Source organism: Azolla caroliniana, unplaced genomic scaffold (genome assembly GCF_043228905.1).
Source record: "Azolla caroliniana isolate FFs.n. ecotype wild unplaced genomic scaffold, voAzoCaro1.0.p SCAF_12, whole genome shotgun sequence".
Lineage (NCBI taxonomy): Eukaryota > Viridiplantae > Streptophyta > Polypodiopsida > Salviniales > Salviniaceae > Azolla > Azolla caroliniana.
In genome coordinates this window covers 7,912,562-7,927,064 of record NW_028230447.1, presented here as the reverse complement: position 1 = coordinate 7,927,064, position 14,503 = coordinate 7,912,562, and the positions used below count along the sequence as shown (strand labels likewise).

Below are 14,503 nucleotides of genomic sequence, written 5' to 3'. Positions count from 1 at the left end.
TGGTCATGGCCGTAACATTGTTCTTAGCCAATTACATTGCTTTGTATAGACATCTTCTTTGTTGCCTATGATAGTAAGACATTCGCTAATAAATGAGAGGTTCTAGAAACTTTCATTATTCCATGATGATGTTTTTCATTCACAAAAATGTAAGAAACTTATTCCTTTTGAGCTTGATAGACATTAAACATCATTGTCATGTTGAGAAGACACCAATGAACATTGGTTTCAAACTTGATGAATGGTTTTTCCTTTGAGAAGTCGTGTCCAATTTCAAAGTGCATATAGTTCACTTTATGCCAAACGCATCATTTTAAAGTGTATTGTAAGGTCCACCATGGAATTAAAGTTCATCTTTTTGGAGTATAAAACTTATTGTAATATGTTAGGTTTTTATATTTTAATACATTGGACAGTTAATTATAGCAAGTAAATTGAAAGTTTGTCATTGGATTTGCTAAATCTATACAACTCATTTTGAGGGACAACAAGAAATTGGCCAAGTTCAACAAGTTTCTCAACTTGGCTCAGAGAGGATGCTAGAAAGTCTAAACAATCATTTTGATTATGAATTTCATCTTTGCATGATTGATCATCAAATCAGTCTATCGAACTCCACAAAAAACATCACCGATAATAACACAACAAGTTTCAATATTTTCTTCTCCTCAACGGGTAAACTAATTTTTGGTGGATAAAAGATGGTGTAAAACATTTACCCTCATGAAATCACTAAGCTTTATCATCCATAAGATTCTTCAAAACATAAGGCTTGCATTATTTCTAGCCTAGGAAAACTCAATTAGATTGTCACAAGTGACTTATTGGACATATGTCGATCTAATTTTACTTTGAGCATTAATTGAGTTAAAGTTCAAAATACATTGAACATTCTTTTCTTCACAAACATGCAATCAAATTCTTCATGCAAAATTGCTTTGAGGGTCACTCCATGAATAAACTTATGCAACATGAACTAGGATATGATGCACATGGAACACATTTTCATCTTTGTAACTACAAATAAGAAACTTTGGTTGAACATCGTGATGTGATTTGCCTCCAGAAAAACTTATTCCTCATGATCCAATGAATAAAACAAAATAGACATTCTCTTTTTAAATCAACATGTGGAACACGATATATTGCTCATGCAGTCGTGACCTCCTTGCATAGCATACATTATTCATGTGCGCAATCTCGAACCAAACTCGAAGTTTACTAGAAGTACTATACACACTTTAATTACACCAATCATATCATGTTGATAATATTATTACTCCTTTTACTTGCCTACATACCATGCATTTTCACAAAACAATGTTTTGTGCCATAGTGCAGACATACAAACATCATGCAATATAATTTATAGTGCACTTACAGAAAGGTAAAACGAGGGGAAGGAGGGGATAAAAAGAAGATGCAGTATATCAATCATCTTGCAATATATCTAAAGAGCTTAAGATGAGGACAAGTGGAAGACCAAATCATGATATTTTAACTCATCAAGTTGTAGAAATATGATCTATGGGTTGGAAAAGTATTATGTAATGAATTCCCCTACTATGGTTAGAAAAGTAGGGGAAATGATAAATAAAAGTAAATATCCAATGTATGGTAGTGTTTTGGTTGACAAATGCTTTGAAATCTAGACCTCTTGAATGATTGTTCAAAGTCCATGAAGGATCGAGTATTTGCCTTCTATGTGATCTGGATACACATCTTCAGTTTTTTTCCCTTTGTGGTTAAGTTGGTGAGGGATGAGCTCATTCACAATTCATTGCTCATTCTTTTTTATTGATTGTATTATCATCCTCACATGTGAAAAATAACCTATGTAGCCAAAAGTTAAAGATTTTCACGTTGGAGTTGAGTTGGTGACTCTCAATAATGAAGACGGGTAAGAAGAAAGTGGCCTAGGCTAGTGGAACTCCATGTTCTAGTAGCTTTCAAGTGAACTCAAATTCATCAAAAGTAAGGTGTCACATACACACACACACACACACACAAGCCAGTCGTCTTGAGCACTAAACCTTCCTCTGTGTGTGCGTGGTTTGAGAGGTCAAATTATCTTATTGCATTTTAATATGTATTTGGGGGGGAGGGGGAGAAGCTAAATTAGAGAAATAAAATGATGGTGCAAAAGATAGGCTAGGGCTAATGGAACTTTAGTAGCTTTTTTGTATATTATATAATATCTCAAACGCACACACATACGTACAAAATGATGAAATGCTTTTCTTCTACAAATCAGGACAAGTGTACAAGATGATCATATAACATCTCTTCTTCATCTTTTCCCAAAACACATCTCAAATTTGCTATAAATAAGATCCTCCAATGCATAGAGGGAGAGGGAGAGATGTTAGAAAGTGGTTGTCTGCTTTGTGTGTGTGTCTCATACAAGGAGAGAGAGAGAGAGAGAGAGAGAGATTGAGGTTTAAGACACTTTTTAACCCGAAACTTAAGGTTATGTGTTTCTATGTGTGCACACAATAGCCAACTTCCAATAAGATGGTGGTAATTGTCATTACCATGGCTTTCCTTGCTCTCATTATTATCATCTTTTGTCGATTGTTTAATGTGCAATTATTCCCCGCTAGTAATCCCAAAGATCCCGTCACATGGCCAATCCTAGGGTGCCAACCTGAAGTTGATAGACATCGTAACCAACTCATGGATTGGCTAACTAGCTATTTCCGGTCAGACCATCGCACCGTGAAGCTAACATCCATTGCTCGGTCAACTTTTGTCACTATTGATCCTGCCAACATCGAGTACATCCTTAAGACTAACTTCCACAACTATCCCAAGGTTAATATTAAATGGGTTTAAATTATAAATGAAGCAAGTTACTTAAAAGTATATTAAATCATCATAATTTGAAGAAGCTACTTATCATGATTAGTAGAAAAATTAAATGAAACAATTGAGTTTCATTCCATGATTTTAAGTAGATCCCTTTGATTATGTGTGTTTAATCTTAATTTTTCTTTTAATTATGTGTGTTTAATCTAGATGTAGCTTAATATGACTTTTAACTACAATTTGTTTGATTGTAATCTTTCAATTGATTATGTGTTTAATCTTAATGTTGGATCGTAATCTTTCCCTTGATCATGTGTTTTAATATTAATCGTTCCTTTATTACATGTTTAATCTTGATCTTAGTTACATGATTAGGGAAACCTACATCCATTGAAAATTAAACATTTTGGTCATTTTCCAATTTATCCTTCCCATTTTAAGTTGAGCGTCACCAATGCATTGGGTTTCCGAGAAAGACCTTGCAAATTCTTGACCATATGCTTTATAGTCTCCCCACCCCACACACATTTATGACATTATTCAATGAAGGTGATAGTGTTTTGTATTATCCCACGTCTTTCAAGAGACTTCAATTTTTCATAGACCAACTCCTCCATCGGTCAAATTTCAATTAACTAAATATGTTAGTGTCTTTGCATATTTCTAAGAACCAAGAGATTGTGAAGTTGCATGCGATTTTGGTATAACTAGTTCTGGTGGGATCCCACCAACCCGCATAAGCACTTGAAAAATAAAACTTGTGTGGACTTCAAGTATGAGAGGAAGTATAATAAGTTTTTGTGTGATGATGAGGTTAAACACCACAAGTTCACTTTATGGCTCCTTAAGTTTTTTTAAAGCTTAGTTTTGAGCTCATCAATGACCCACTTCCAATGTTGTTTATCAAAATCACAAATATCCTAGTTAGGCCGGCTTCATAGCACCATTAGATTTTGTTAACCTTTGTTTTGAAGTGAGGACCAACTCTCCCTGTTGATTGAGTATTGAGATTCATAAAATTTTAGAGCATTTACTAGGTGTCCTTTTCAATTGGTTTGTAATATTTGTTCTAAAAGTCATTTTAGGGTTGCAATATTATCATTTATTTCAAAAAAGGTTGTTTTTATTAGGAAAGATCTCTAGAACTCTCGAAATTTGCATGTCCATCATGCACACAATACATGTATCCATTTGATGTTGTGTTGTATATCTTAATTTCTCTTTTGTGTAATATTCATTTGATGATGTGACATATATACATATTTATGTGTATGCATACTATACAATGTCTTGAGGATTAGTGCACTCTTGTACCCACATACTACATACTATACATTACATCGAAAATCCCTTCAAACTGTTAGAGAATGGTACTTCAGTATTATTGTATGTGCCAAGAAAATGGGAGATATAGAGAAGATGGTTAAATGGATGTTTCACATAGTTGCGTGATGCCCAACCCAACCCAATACAATGAAAGAGTTGAATTCCTATACATTTATGATTTATTTAGAATAATAAACAATAAGACAAAACAAAGCGGTTAGAGTTGACACAAATCTCACCATAATTTTAAGCTAAAATCCACCTCAATTTAGTTTTTTTATATTAAAAATTTAATGTTGGTAATTCAAAAACTTCAATTTCTATGAAAACAAGTCTTTGTTCAAGAAGATTCAAACATAAAGTTTGCAATTGCGAGACTACTTACTTATCTCCATATTAACTTTGAAAAAATCTACAAGTGGTACCTTCAAACTTTATATTGTGATTAGATTAGGTTTTATATCATGAAACTAACTTGATTGTGTTGAACGCCTAGATGTTTAGGATTTGACCTTTTCAATTGGACCATCAGTTAACCAAGACGTGTTGGGTGACAAGTGAGAGATTTGCTTCAAATTGTATAGCATCTAAACTTCAATAATGTTCTCTGTTGCAAAGAAACAAGAAACTTCTAGGATGTAGTTAGGAGTGAAATTTGGGCTTCATTGAATTGATGATATCAAACAACATTTTTCAATAGGTGACAAAATTATAGAGCTTACTTTTTTTATTCCCCTTATCGTTGAGATTTCGAGCAAGTGTGTCTAATTTATAGTCTTGCATTAATTGTATGGGGGTTTCTCTTTGTGTTGAATGTAGAGGATATCTACTCACTCTCTCATGAGTCATCACGATAGATTCCTTTAGACTTCTATGTGGCATAGAATGTTTTATATGGCCCTAGCCCCCCCCTCCCACTTATATCTAGTATTGTTTATTATTGGCTTTTGCTCATATAGTCAATTAGTTGTTTATTATTATAAAATCTCGTGTAGTGTCTATATCTCTCTCTTCTTTCATGCAATCTATTCATAACAATTGCATAAATACTTGATCCTCGATAGAAGTCCTTTTGGCTCTTTATGAAGGTTTGCATCTCATCATTGTTCATGTATTCTTTTGGTAATGTTGGTGTTGTCGAATTACTCTCTAAGTATGAGTAGGTTCTTGTTAATTATATTTAGTTTTCTTCAATTTTTCATATTTGCCAGTTTTCTTTTGAATTTGGGCCGTAATGATAATCCTTCTAATCGTGCATTAGGTTCAATTTTTCTAAACAAATTGGGTTAATGCAAAATAAATTGGAGAAATAACTACGAAGTGCGAAACATTTTGCGGAAAAAAAAAACTTCGAGGCAACCCAATTCACACATCTAAACATTTTGGGAAACTTGTGTATTTGTTTCATAGGATGAAAGTGAGGTGAAAACAATATATTATGTTTTCTATTAAAATTGTCTCCAAAATCTAATGAAAATTTAGGCACATTACATATACTTAGCATACATTCTATCAACGAAAAAGGTTCTTACCATACACATTGCATAAGATCCCTATATACACCTTCATTTTGTTGAAAATTGACATTCATCAACTTCTCCATAAGGTGAAACCATACATGGGGTATATGGTCTAAAAAGTACATTTTGTTTCCTTCCATGGTAAAGGGTGGAGAATTTCATGAGAGACACTTGGACATGTTGGGCAATGGCATCTTGAATATTGATGGCAACATGTGGAAATTACAAAGGAAGCTTATTAACCACCAATTCTCGGCCCAAAAGTTAAGACATGTGAATTACATCATCTACAAAAGTAATTCTCTAAAGCTTTTACAAAACCTTGCTATGTCAACAAGTCAAGATATAGATATTCAGGTATATTTCCTTACTCTTCTTTTAAAATATGTTAATAGTAGAATGGATGTGTAATAGCCCAAAAGCTTTACTCTAAATGGGCTAGGCCATGACACAATGTTAAGTTAGATGAATTCATCCATGACAAGAGAAACTAATTCCAGTAATATTGCATTCCCAATTAGTAGAACTTATTCATACAAGTGAGTGTTTTAACTTTAAGAATATAATTCCCCTAAATATGTTTATCCTCAATCATATGCCAACCATTTTATTCTATATAGGGATTGATCTTAAGAATGGCATTTGAATCCATTCTTGAATTAATGACGGGAGAAGGTGCCGATAGCTCTAGTCATGACAATCCACTTATTAACACATTTGATATTGTCCAAGAAACAACATTTCGAAGATATTTTTGTGTGTGGTGGAAGATCGAAAGATTTCTAGGTATTGGCCATGAAGGAAATTTGAAAAGACAACTCATGAAGTTGAACTCGTTTATTGCCATGCAAATTAAGGACGGTAAGAAGATCCATGAGTTAGAACAGAAGGGATTGGAAGACAAGGGATTAACATCCTCGGTGCGTAAACATCACCTTCTTTATGTTTTAGAATATTGAAAAATGAATTTGGCAATAAATATGCAAGTTAAAGGAGTATTTCCAATAAACATTCATTAGTATGTTTCTTCACTTTGTGTATCTATGGATGTGTGTATGTTCATTTTGTGTATCTATGGATGTGATCGTGAATCCAATTACCTATATTTGTAAATACCGATGGACAAACCATGTTCATTATATACCACCACATAACTTTTACTTATATTCCTCAATTTCAAATATGGTCAAAGACAACCATTAATACATGTCTTTTAGGTATAAAATATGTGGCCATCCTTCAAATTTATTCTTCTCATGTTACTTACAGGAGAAACTGGTTGGTATGATTTCCTCATTCATCCTACAGACAACCAATGTTCCTAGATTTGCAACATTATCATCTGATCAAACTTTAAGAGACATTGTCATGAACTTGTTAGTTGCTGGACGTGACTCTATAGCAAGTTCATTGTGCTGGTTTTTATATTGCATGTGCATTCATCAAGATAAGCAAGAAAAGGTGTTTCGAGAATTATTATCCATCGAGAGGAAACCAGGATATAATCCCAAGGGAACTAATTCGAACCAATTGTATTTATTCCAAGAGTATGCTGACTTTTTAACATATGAGGATGTTCATGATGGGATGCCATATCTCCACGCCGCTTTAACAGAAACTCTACGATTGTATCCACCAGTGCCTTGGGTATGATAATTTTCTCTTATTTCAATATTCTAGCATGAAAGTTTTATAAATTAGGCAAATTATGTTTGTGCACAATGATGAAGTTTATAGTTGCGTCCTTTGAAGGGAAAAACATCCTAGACCATAGTAAAAAATAAGAAACGATGTTACAACTAAGTGATTTCCTGAAAAGGATTTAATCGATTGACTCTAAATGATGTGTTCTAAATGTAGTAGTCATATCCCGCTTAAATATTCCATATCGAGGGTAACACTAAAAACAAGGAGGTGAACCAAAATGATTTCGATGAAGCACAAAAGTTAAGATAGTTCACAGATTTAGGATACACGAACCACCAAAGCATGTTCAAAACTTTCAATAGCCCATTTTGGAATCCGTACATCCCCAAAATTTTGCACACATTTTCCATTTTAATAAACCCCCCAAAAAAATTATTTTTTTATATTTTATTTTCCAAAAAAAATCGACTTCCATTAGTTAAGAAAATGTACATAGGATAGTATATAACTCATATGTTACAAGCCACTTTGCAATGGCTACAAGAAAACATCATGTATAAATGAAGCAACAAAGCCTCGTCACAGAATTACTCGACAGACTCCCCTCAACATGAGCCTCACACAATCCACATTTAGCAAAGACACCCTCCAATCTCTTCACAATTCAGCACCTACCTGTATGTTTGGTACCCTAGGAGGAAACAACCACCGGGGGTGGCTGATAAATCCACTTTGCATTGCCATCCACCATCTGTAACATCGGATAACCTCTCCATTTAAGAAGGAAGCGGTATCTAGCTTCTTCACTCGCATCAGAGGGCCCCTGAAGGCTGTCAAACTTTCCTTGTAGCGTAGAAATCAGATTAAACCAAATCGTCATTAAACTCTCAGCTGATGGGGTTCGCTTCCCGGTAAACGACTCCTTGCACCTAGATACCCACACTTGCCAAACAGTAAGGCCAACCACTAAAAACCAAACATCTTCATATTGTTCCTGTATGTAGAATGAATCTCCTTGAGCCGTAGGTTGAACTGTTCCATTCACCACCTTTAAAGAAGGGTTATTTCCATTCCACCCATGAAACCATGTTGCCAATTCAGTAGCTAACCAAACAACTACTGTTGAACCAAATTGATCTTATGTTTCAATTGTGCTAACTCAAAAAATATACGATGAACAATTAGTTTTTATGACGAATTAATATTCTACCATAAAATATAATCCATCTCTCATCCATGGCACATCTTTCATCCCTTTGTCACACTAAAATGTGTTTGATATAAACATGACATTGAATGCTAAAGCATAGTGTGAAAACATAGCATCCATACTTCATAATACATATGTATATGACACCTTATGACATTGCCACACTCTAGTAGATCATTACTTATAGATTCATGATAGTAACTTTATAGGATTTCTTAAAGTCAACACGTAAATGTGGTGTTTCGTGATGTATTCAAGGTTATCTTCTTTAAATATGTTTCAATTATAGTTTTGATGTTTCTCACATAATGGTATGGCTTTCGAAATCACTTTTGCTCATGCTTTGCCTCTGATGGTATGCCAATGTTGGATCGAAGTAGTTTTTTTATGTGCTACTAATTTAATGGAAAAAAAGATATAAATTACACATGCTTGAATATTAGGACGGAAAGGAAGCAATGAATGATGATGTCTTACCAGATGGGACAAGGATTAAGGCCGGAAACCAAGTGGCATATTTTCCATATGGGATGGCACGAATGACATTTTTATGGGGCCATGATGCTCAAGAGTTCAAGCCGGAACGATGGCTCGATGATGACGGAAAATTCCGCCCACAATCCCCATTCAAATTCACATCATTTCAGGTATAATTCTCATCGTTAGGGAAACAAGAATAAACAAATGTCACTATTTGCCAAAATGCCGCACATTGTTTTTACATTTGCCAAAACATAACAACTCTTCCTTTAGTCAATTGGTTAAGTAATCTATTGTTTATGTAATTATAATCATTACTTAAATAGTGGCCCATTTGTCAATCATTCTAGCCAAGCTTCTTTAAACAAAACTCCAAGCAAAACACAACATTATGTAAACAACAATGAACATGCTTTTAGAATGCACAGTTGTAAAAACATACACAACACCAAGTCACACTTATCCCTACTTACAAGCACATTTATGTCATACAAGCATATTAATTTTTCGTTTTCACACCTGAAACCAATGAAGGCTGGCCCAAGGATATGCGTAGGGAAGGACGTAGCATATCTTCAAATGAAGGTGACAAGTGCGTTACTCTTGCGGTTTTTCCACTTCAAACTTGTGGACAATAGTCAAGTTGTCTATAAAATTATGTTCGTGATGTCCTTGAAGCATGGCCTCAATGTGAGAATAACACCAAGAACACATGCAAACATTGGGGACGACACACAAATTGAACACACTTTGTAATCCTAAAGCATTTTAGTTTTGTAATCTCAAACCTCACAAAAATGCAAGAATATATCAAAAGCTAGGTGCTGCACTATTGTACTATTAAATCATGCTAAGACAAGGTTTTAATCTCAATCAATCTAGTTAGGGGATCAGCCCCGTATTGTCTTTGTAAAGGCAAACACTTAGCAATAACAATCTGTTGTTTTGTACATGTCCAAGGCTGTGTATATCATCTAAAAGATCGACTTTCTTATGAGAAACATACATAAGAAAGAGCCCATCAAATAAGATCAATCTAAAGAACAAAAGTGATCATTTAATCTGGCAATAAAAAGCTCAAGAACTCCATTAATAAATAGATCATGAATGTATGATCAATATACATGTGTCCGTATGTTAATGATTTTGAGATAATGGTACTTTAAACTAGATTTCAAAACTAGGCTTGTCGACATACATATATACATAATATATAGGTTTGTGGCAAGCCGCAAGCCTTTGTTTCTTCATACTTTCTCCCCAAGAAACTAAGTTACTAACCTTTATCAACTCGAATGGGAGCTTTGTGTGATGCTCGGACTCGACATGGGCCAAACATCCACAACCTTCATACACTACACAACTGCTATTTCTGTTCGACATTGACATACACATATTTACTCAATCCCAATTCAATGTCATCCCTCATATTTGTAGTAGTTCAATGTAAATCCCGAATTGTATCCCATGTAAGCTTCCATGACTAGATGCTCGAGGCAATGACCCATCCATGGAGGTTAAGATAGTGACATGAATTAAAACACTCGGGACATTTTTCTCTTCTCAAGCAGCATGGATTCATGACATCATGAACATATACATACATGAATACATACAATACTTAGATCCGGGGTCTCTACATACATAAATACATAGAAATACTTCTATACACATAAGTATACACACATATATACAAATATACACAAAGAAATACATGTATACATACATACTTCGGGGTCTGTACATACATAAATACATAAAATACTTCTATACACATATATACAAATATACATGTGTGTATACACGAACACCAATTAATATACTCTCTGTATGGAGATACATACATATATTGATATCATGATAAACACATGGTTTATATGTGATCATCTTCATTCCTTGATGATTGTTCCTAGCAATCAAACCAGAGATTCACATATATATTTGTTTGCCAATACAATTAAGTATGTATACACTAACACATGTATATACAAATACAAATAGTATGCGCATACAAAGACATCCATATATACATATACTGATATCATGATAAGTACATGGTTTTATAAGTGATAATTTTTCATTTCTCACTGATTATTCCTCGCAATCAAAGCAGACATTATCATTATAACGACAATTATCACATCTATACATACACACGCCTTCAATGGACAACAAATCAAACAAATAAGAAGAAAGAGACGGCTAATGTTTATAAAAAAAAAACAATTTGGTTGCTTCTCATGATCAGATACAAGATACTCACCGTCCAAAAATTCACCAAGAGGTGATGAACCATTGAATTATGGTAATGAATCAGATCCACATGTTAACAAACAAACACAAAGACCCGTGATGAACACACAATCATGTAATAAATAAATAAATAATCAGAAGCAAGGATCCATTGAATAATATAATCAGATCCAGATGCTAAATCAGATCAACATTATATAACAGATGCATAAGCAAATGATGTACATAAGTACATACATATAGTAAATCAGATACATCTGTCAACGACTCAGATCAGTGTGTTAAATCAAATCCAAAAGCAAATGAGATCCATATATAAATATATATATATATGCGTGTGTGGAAACATATAGTTGATCAGATCTCTTATCACCATCGCCATCCTCACTGTCAACATCACTCATCAGACAACTACAGAAACAGCAGAAGCCGGCAAAGTACCTGTGCTAAGAAATGGAAGCAAGCTACCGGAAGAAGAAGGAATTTCATCCAAGAAGAGATCATCAGGGACATGGAAAGCCCCGTGTAAGCAAATGACCACACAGCCTAGCATCGCAGCAGAAATGAGCACAGATCCAACACTCGTCATGAAGATAACCACAATAGAAAGCAAGGACAGAACGATCAGGACCTCTCTTTCACTGTAAGTCCGGTTAAACAGTGTTAACGGCGTGGTCCTGATGAGATAAGCAAAGACCCAGGCAGAGAAGAGAGCACCGAGAAGAAGAAGCGAGAAAGGGTGAGTTATAAGGGTCAGAGCGAGGATTGCGGAGAAGAGGATGGAGTAGTTGAGGCGGAAGTGCGTCAAATTCTTGCGTATCCTGCTTCCTGCGTCAGAAATGGAGTCTGGCTTGGAGAAAGAGGAGGGATCCGTGAGGTCACGCCACGGCCTGCTCTGAGAGAGAGCCTGGTTCCATGTATCGGAGAAGCGAGCCAAGAAAGCTCGGACCTTGGATGCAGGAGGGGCAAGGGAGGAGGGATCGGTGGGTGCAGAGGTGGACGAGGGGACGGCTACAGATGGTACAGACGCCATGGGAGCTGCAGGGCTGCAGGTGGAGGTGGAGGTGGAGGTGGAGGTGGAGGTGGGGAAGAGAGAAAGAAGATTAGATTAGATGTATGTTCTTCTGTCTGTGTATACAACAGATGAAGAAAGAACAGAAACAGAAGAAGGAAGAAGTAAGAAGAAGAGGAAGAAGAAGAAGAAGAAGAAGGCTTGCTGTTGCTTGTGATGTGGTGTGGAGGGTATTTCTGTAATTTTCCAAAACTTCTCTTCTCGGCCCACGCGCATGTTTATGTGTCATATGTGTATGTGTATGTGTATGTGTATGTGTATGTGTATGTGTCATATGTGTATGTGTATGTGTATGTGTATGTGTCATATGTGTCCGTGTCCATGTATGTGTAGGAGAAGACTTAGTCACGATGATGGCCGTCGCAATGGACCGGATGATGCAAGAAAGACAATACCACCGAGCTCGACAAAGCCTTCAAAATAGTAGGCGGGAACTTCTCGTCGATTCCATGGGAAATATGTCTCTCGATATTTGGAGGCTTACGAAGCTGAGACGCTGATGTGGAACATCCTGCAGGCCAAGCAACTGAGTGACTTCACAAGGGTGGCTGCGCCGAGTCTCCATGTGGGGATACGCGATATGCAAGCAGAGACCCGTGATTGAGACGAGTTCGAACGAGGTCTACTAGAAGAGTACGCCTTTTGGCAACTTTGATGGGAGGTGCACCACCACAGTGCTACAAGAATTTGAGGTGCAATTTGCACGCCTCTCGATAATCGATAGGACGGTACTCGACACGAGTAAAGTTCTATTATTTCTCAAGTCGGTGGATGCTCAATATAGGGAAAATATGGGCCTCCTACTCTCAAAAATGATGACAGGTTAACAACTAATTGGGCTGATGTAAAAAGGGCATGTCATCACTTTGATAAGTGACGACAATGATATGATGGTGAATCCTCATGTGGCCAAGGTTTGGTGGAGAGAGAGCCCTATGGTATAGAGGGCAACAAGATTATAGAAAGGAGGGAACGAGCAAACATCTGCCCAAGGCCGGCAATGAACGTGGTACTAGTTGGAAGATCAGCAATCGACGAGCTCACAAAGATGGTGAGGGATCTCCAAATAGCCCAAGGAAGGAGAGATGGTGGGTGCCCTCCTCAAGATAGATGACCCACATTCACGCAGAGATGCATGTGGTACGACAACCGTGGTCACCAAAAAGGGAGTGTGAGGACTTCCAAGAGCCCCTTCGGAGAAATGTTGTTTATTTTGTGGACAACAAGGTTCACTTGATGAAAACAAGGTGACCCTTGGAATTGAACTCCCGATCGAGGATGTATGAAGAGGCTCATGGAAGAGGCCAAAGCGTGGAATGTTGAGGTCATTCACTACTCAACAACAAGGATTCGAGTGGGGAAGAAAATGAGAAGTCAAGATGGGAAGGAGACTAAATTTTGGCCATCTATCTACGATGGGGAAGCTCCGAAAGAAGGAAGCAGACAAAACCGAGAAAAGGTGTCACATTCTAGACTCGAACCTCTGACTTTTAACACACACAATAACCATATGAAAACTCTTGTGAACTATCCACATTCGATTGTGAACTTGTATATATTGTAGAGTCTAGTGTATAGTACATTCGAGAATATTCTAGTCGTTAGTATATTCTAAAATTATTTTGTGGTATATTCTAAACGGGTATATTCTCGAGATATTTCTCGAGTATATTCTAGAGATATTCAATCTAGGAAATTGTATAAATACTTGTAACATCCTTGGTCCCTTTCAAGGGATTCCACACTAGTCATTGACACATCAATCTAGTATTCTCGTTTCGCCTCATCTTTGTCTCCTTGATCTTTATTTCTGTCTTCATGCCCTCATTCGCTCACAACATCTAGAGTTCCTAGCCTCATCACATCTAGCTCTAAGTTCATCCATCGCTCGCAACTCCATCATCTGTGCTCCGTCCTAGTTCGTGCTTGGTGTGTCCGTGACAATAGGGTTCAAGAAACAACTGAATGGAAGCGCCTGATGTAAGCAAAGATGGACTTAATGGAAGTCGACTGCCAGAACGACAAAGTTCTAATTGAAAGAAAGAGAGCAGGAAAAGAAGGAGGGGGGAAGGGGGGGGGGGGCTCAAAACGATGCAACGCCTAAGATGCTCAAGGAAGGGAGGAACCTCTGGATCATCCAATGAGAATATGAGAGAGAAGGGCAACTCAACCTTCAAACTTTGCTCT

At 36.4% G+C, this 14,503-nt stretch overlaps 2 protein-coding genes across 2 annotated transcripts; one reads left to right on the top strand and one right to left on the bottom strand.

The window, feature by feature from the left end:
* Positions 1–2,413: 2,413 nt before the first annotated feature.
* LOC147857019 (cytochrome P450 704B1-like) lies at positions 2,414–9,941 on the top strand. The gene is made up of 6 exons (XM_087328665.1): positions 2,414–2,814; positions 5,802–6,011; positions 6,275–6,574; positions 6,924–7,301; positions 8,955–9,158; positions 9,526–9,941. The coding sequence occupies exons 1-6, from the start codon at positions 2,515–2,517 to the stop codon at positions 9,745–9,747; spliced, it is 1,614 nt and encodes a 537-aa protein (XP_087184791.1). The 5' UTR covers positions 2,414–2,514; the 3' UTR covers positions 9,748–9,941.
* A 1,400-nt stretch (positions 9,942–11,341) lies between these two features.
* PRA1.B2 (prenylated RAB acceptor 1.B2) lies at positions 11,342–12,371 on the bottom strand. The gene has a single exon (XM_087328889.1). The coding sequence runs from the start codon at positions 12,275–12,277 to the stop codon at positions 11,648–11,650; it is 630 nt and encodes a 209-aa protein (XP_087185015.1). The 5' UTR covers positions 12,278–12,371; the 3' UTR covers positions 11,342–11,647.
* Between the last annotated feature and the right edge of the window lie 2,132 nt (positions 12,372–14,503).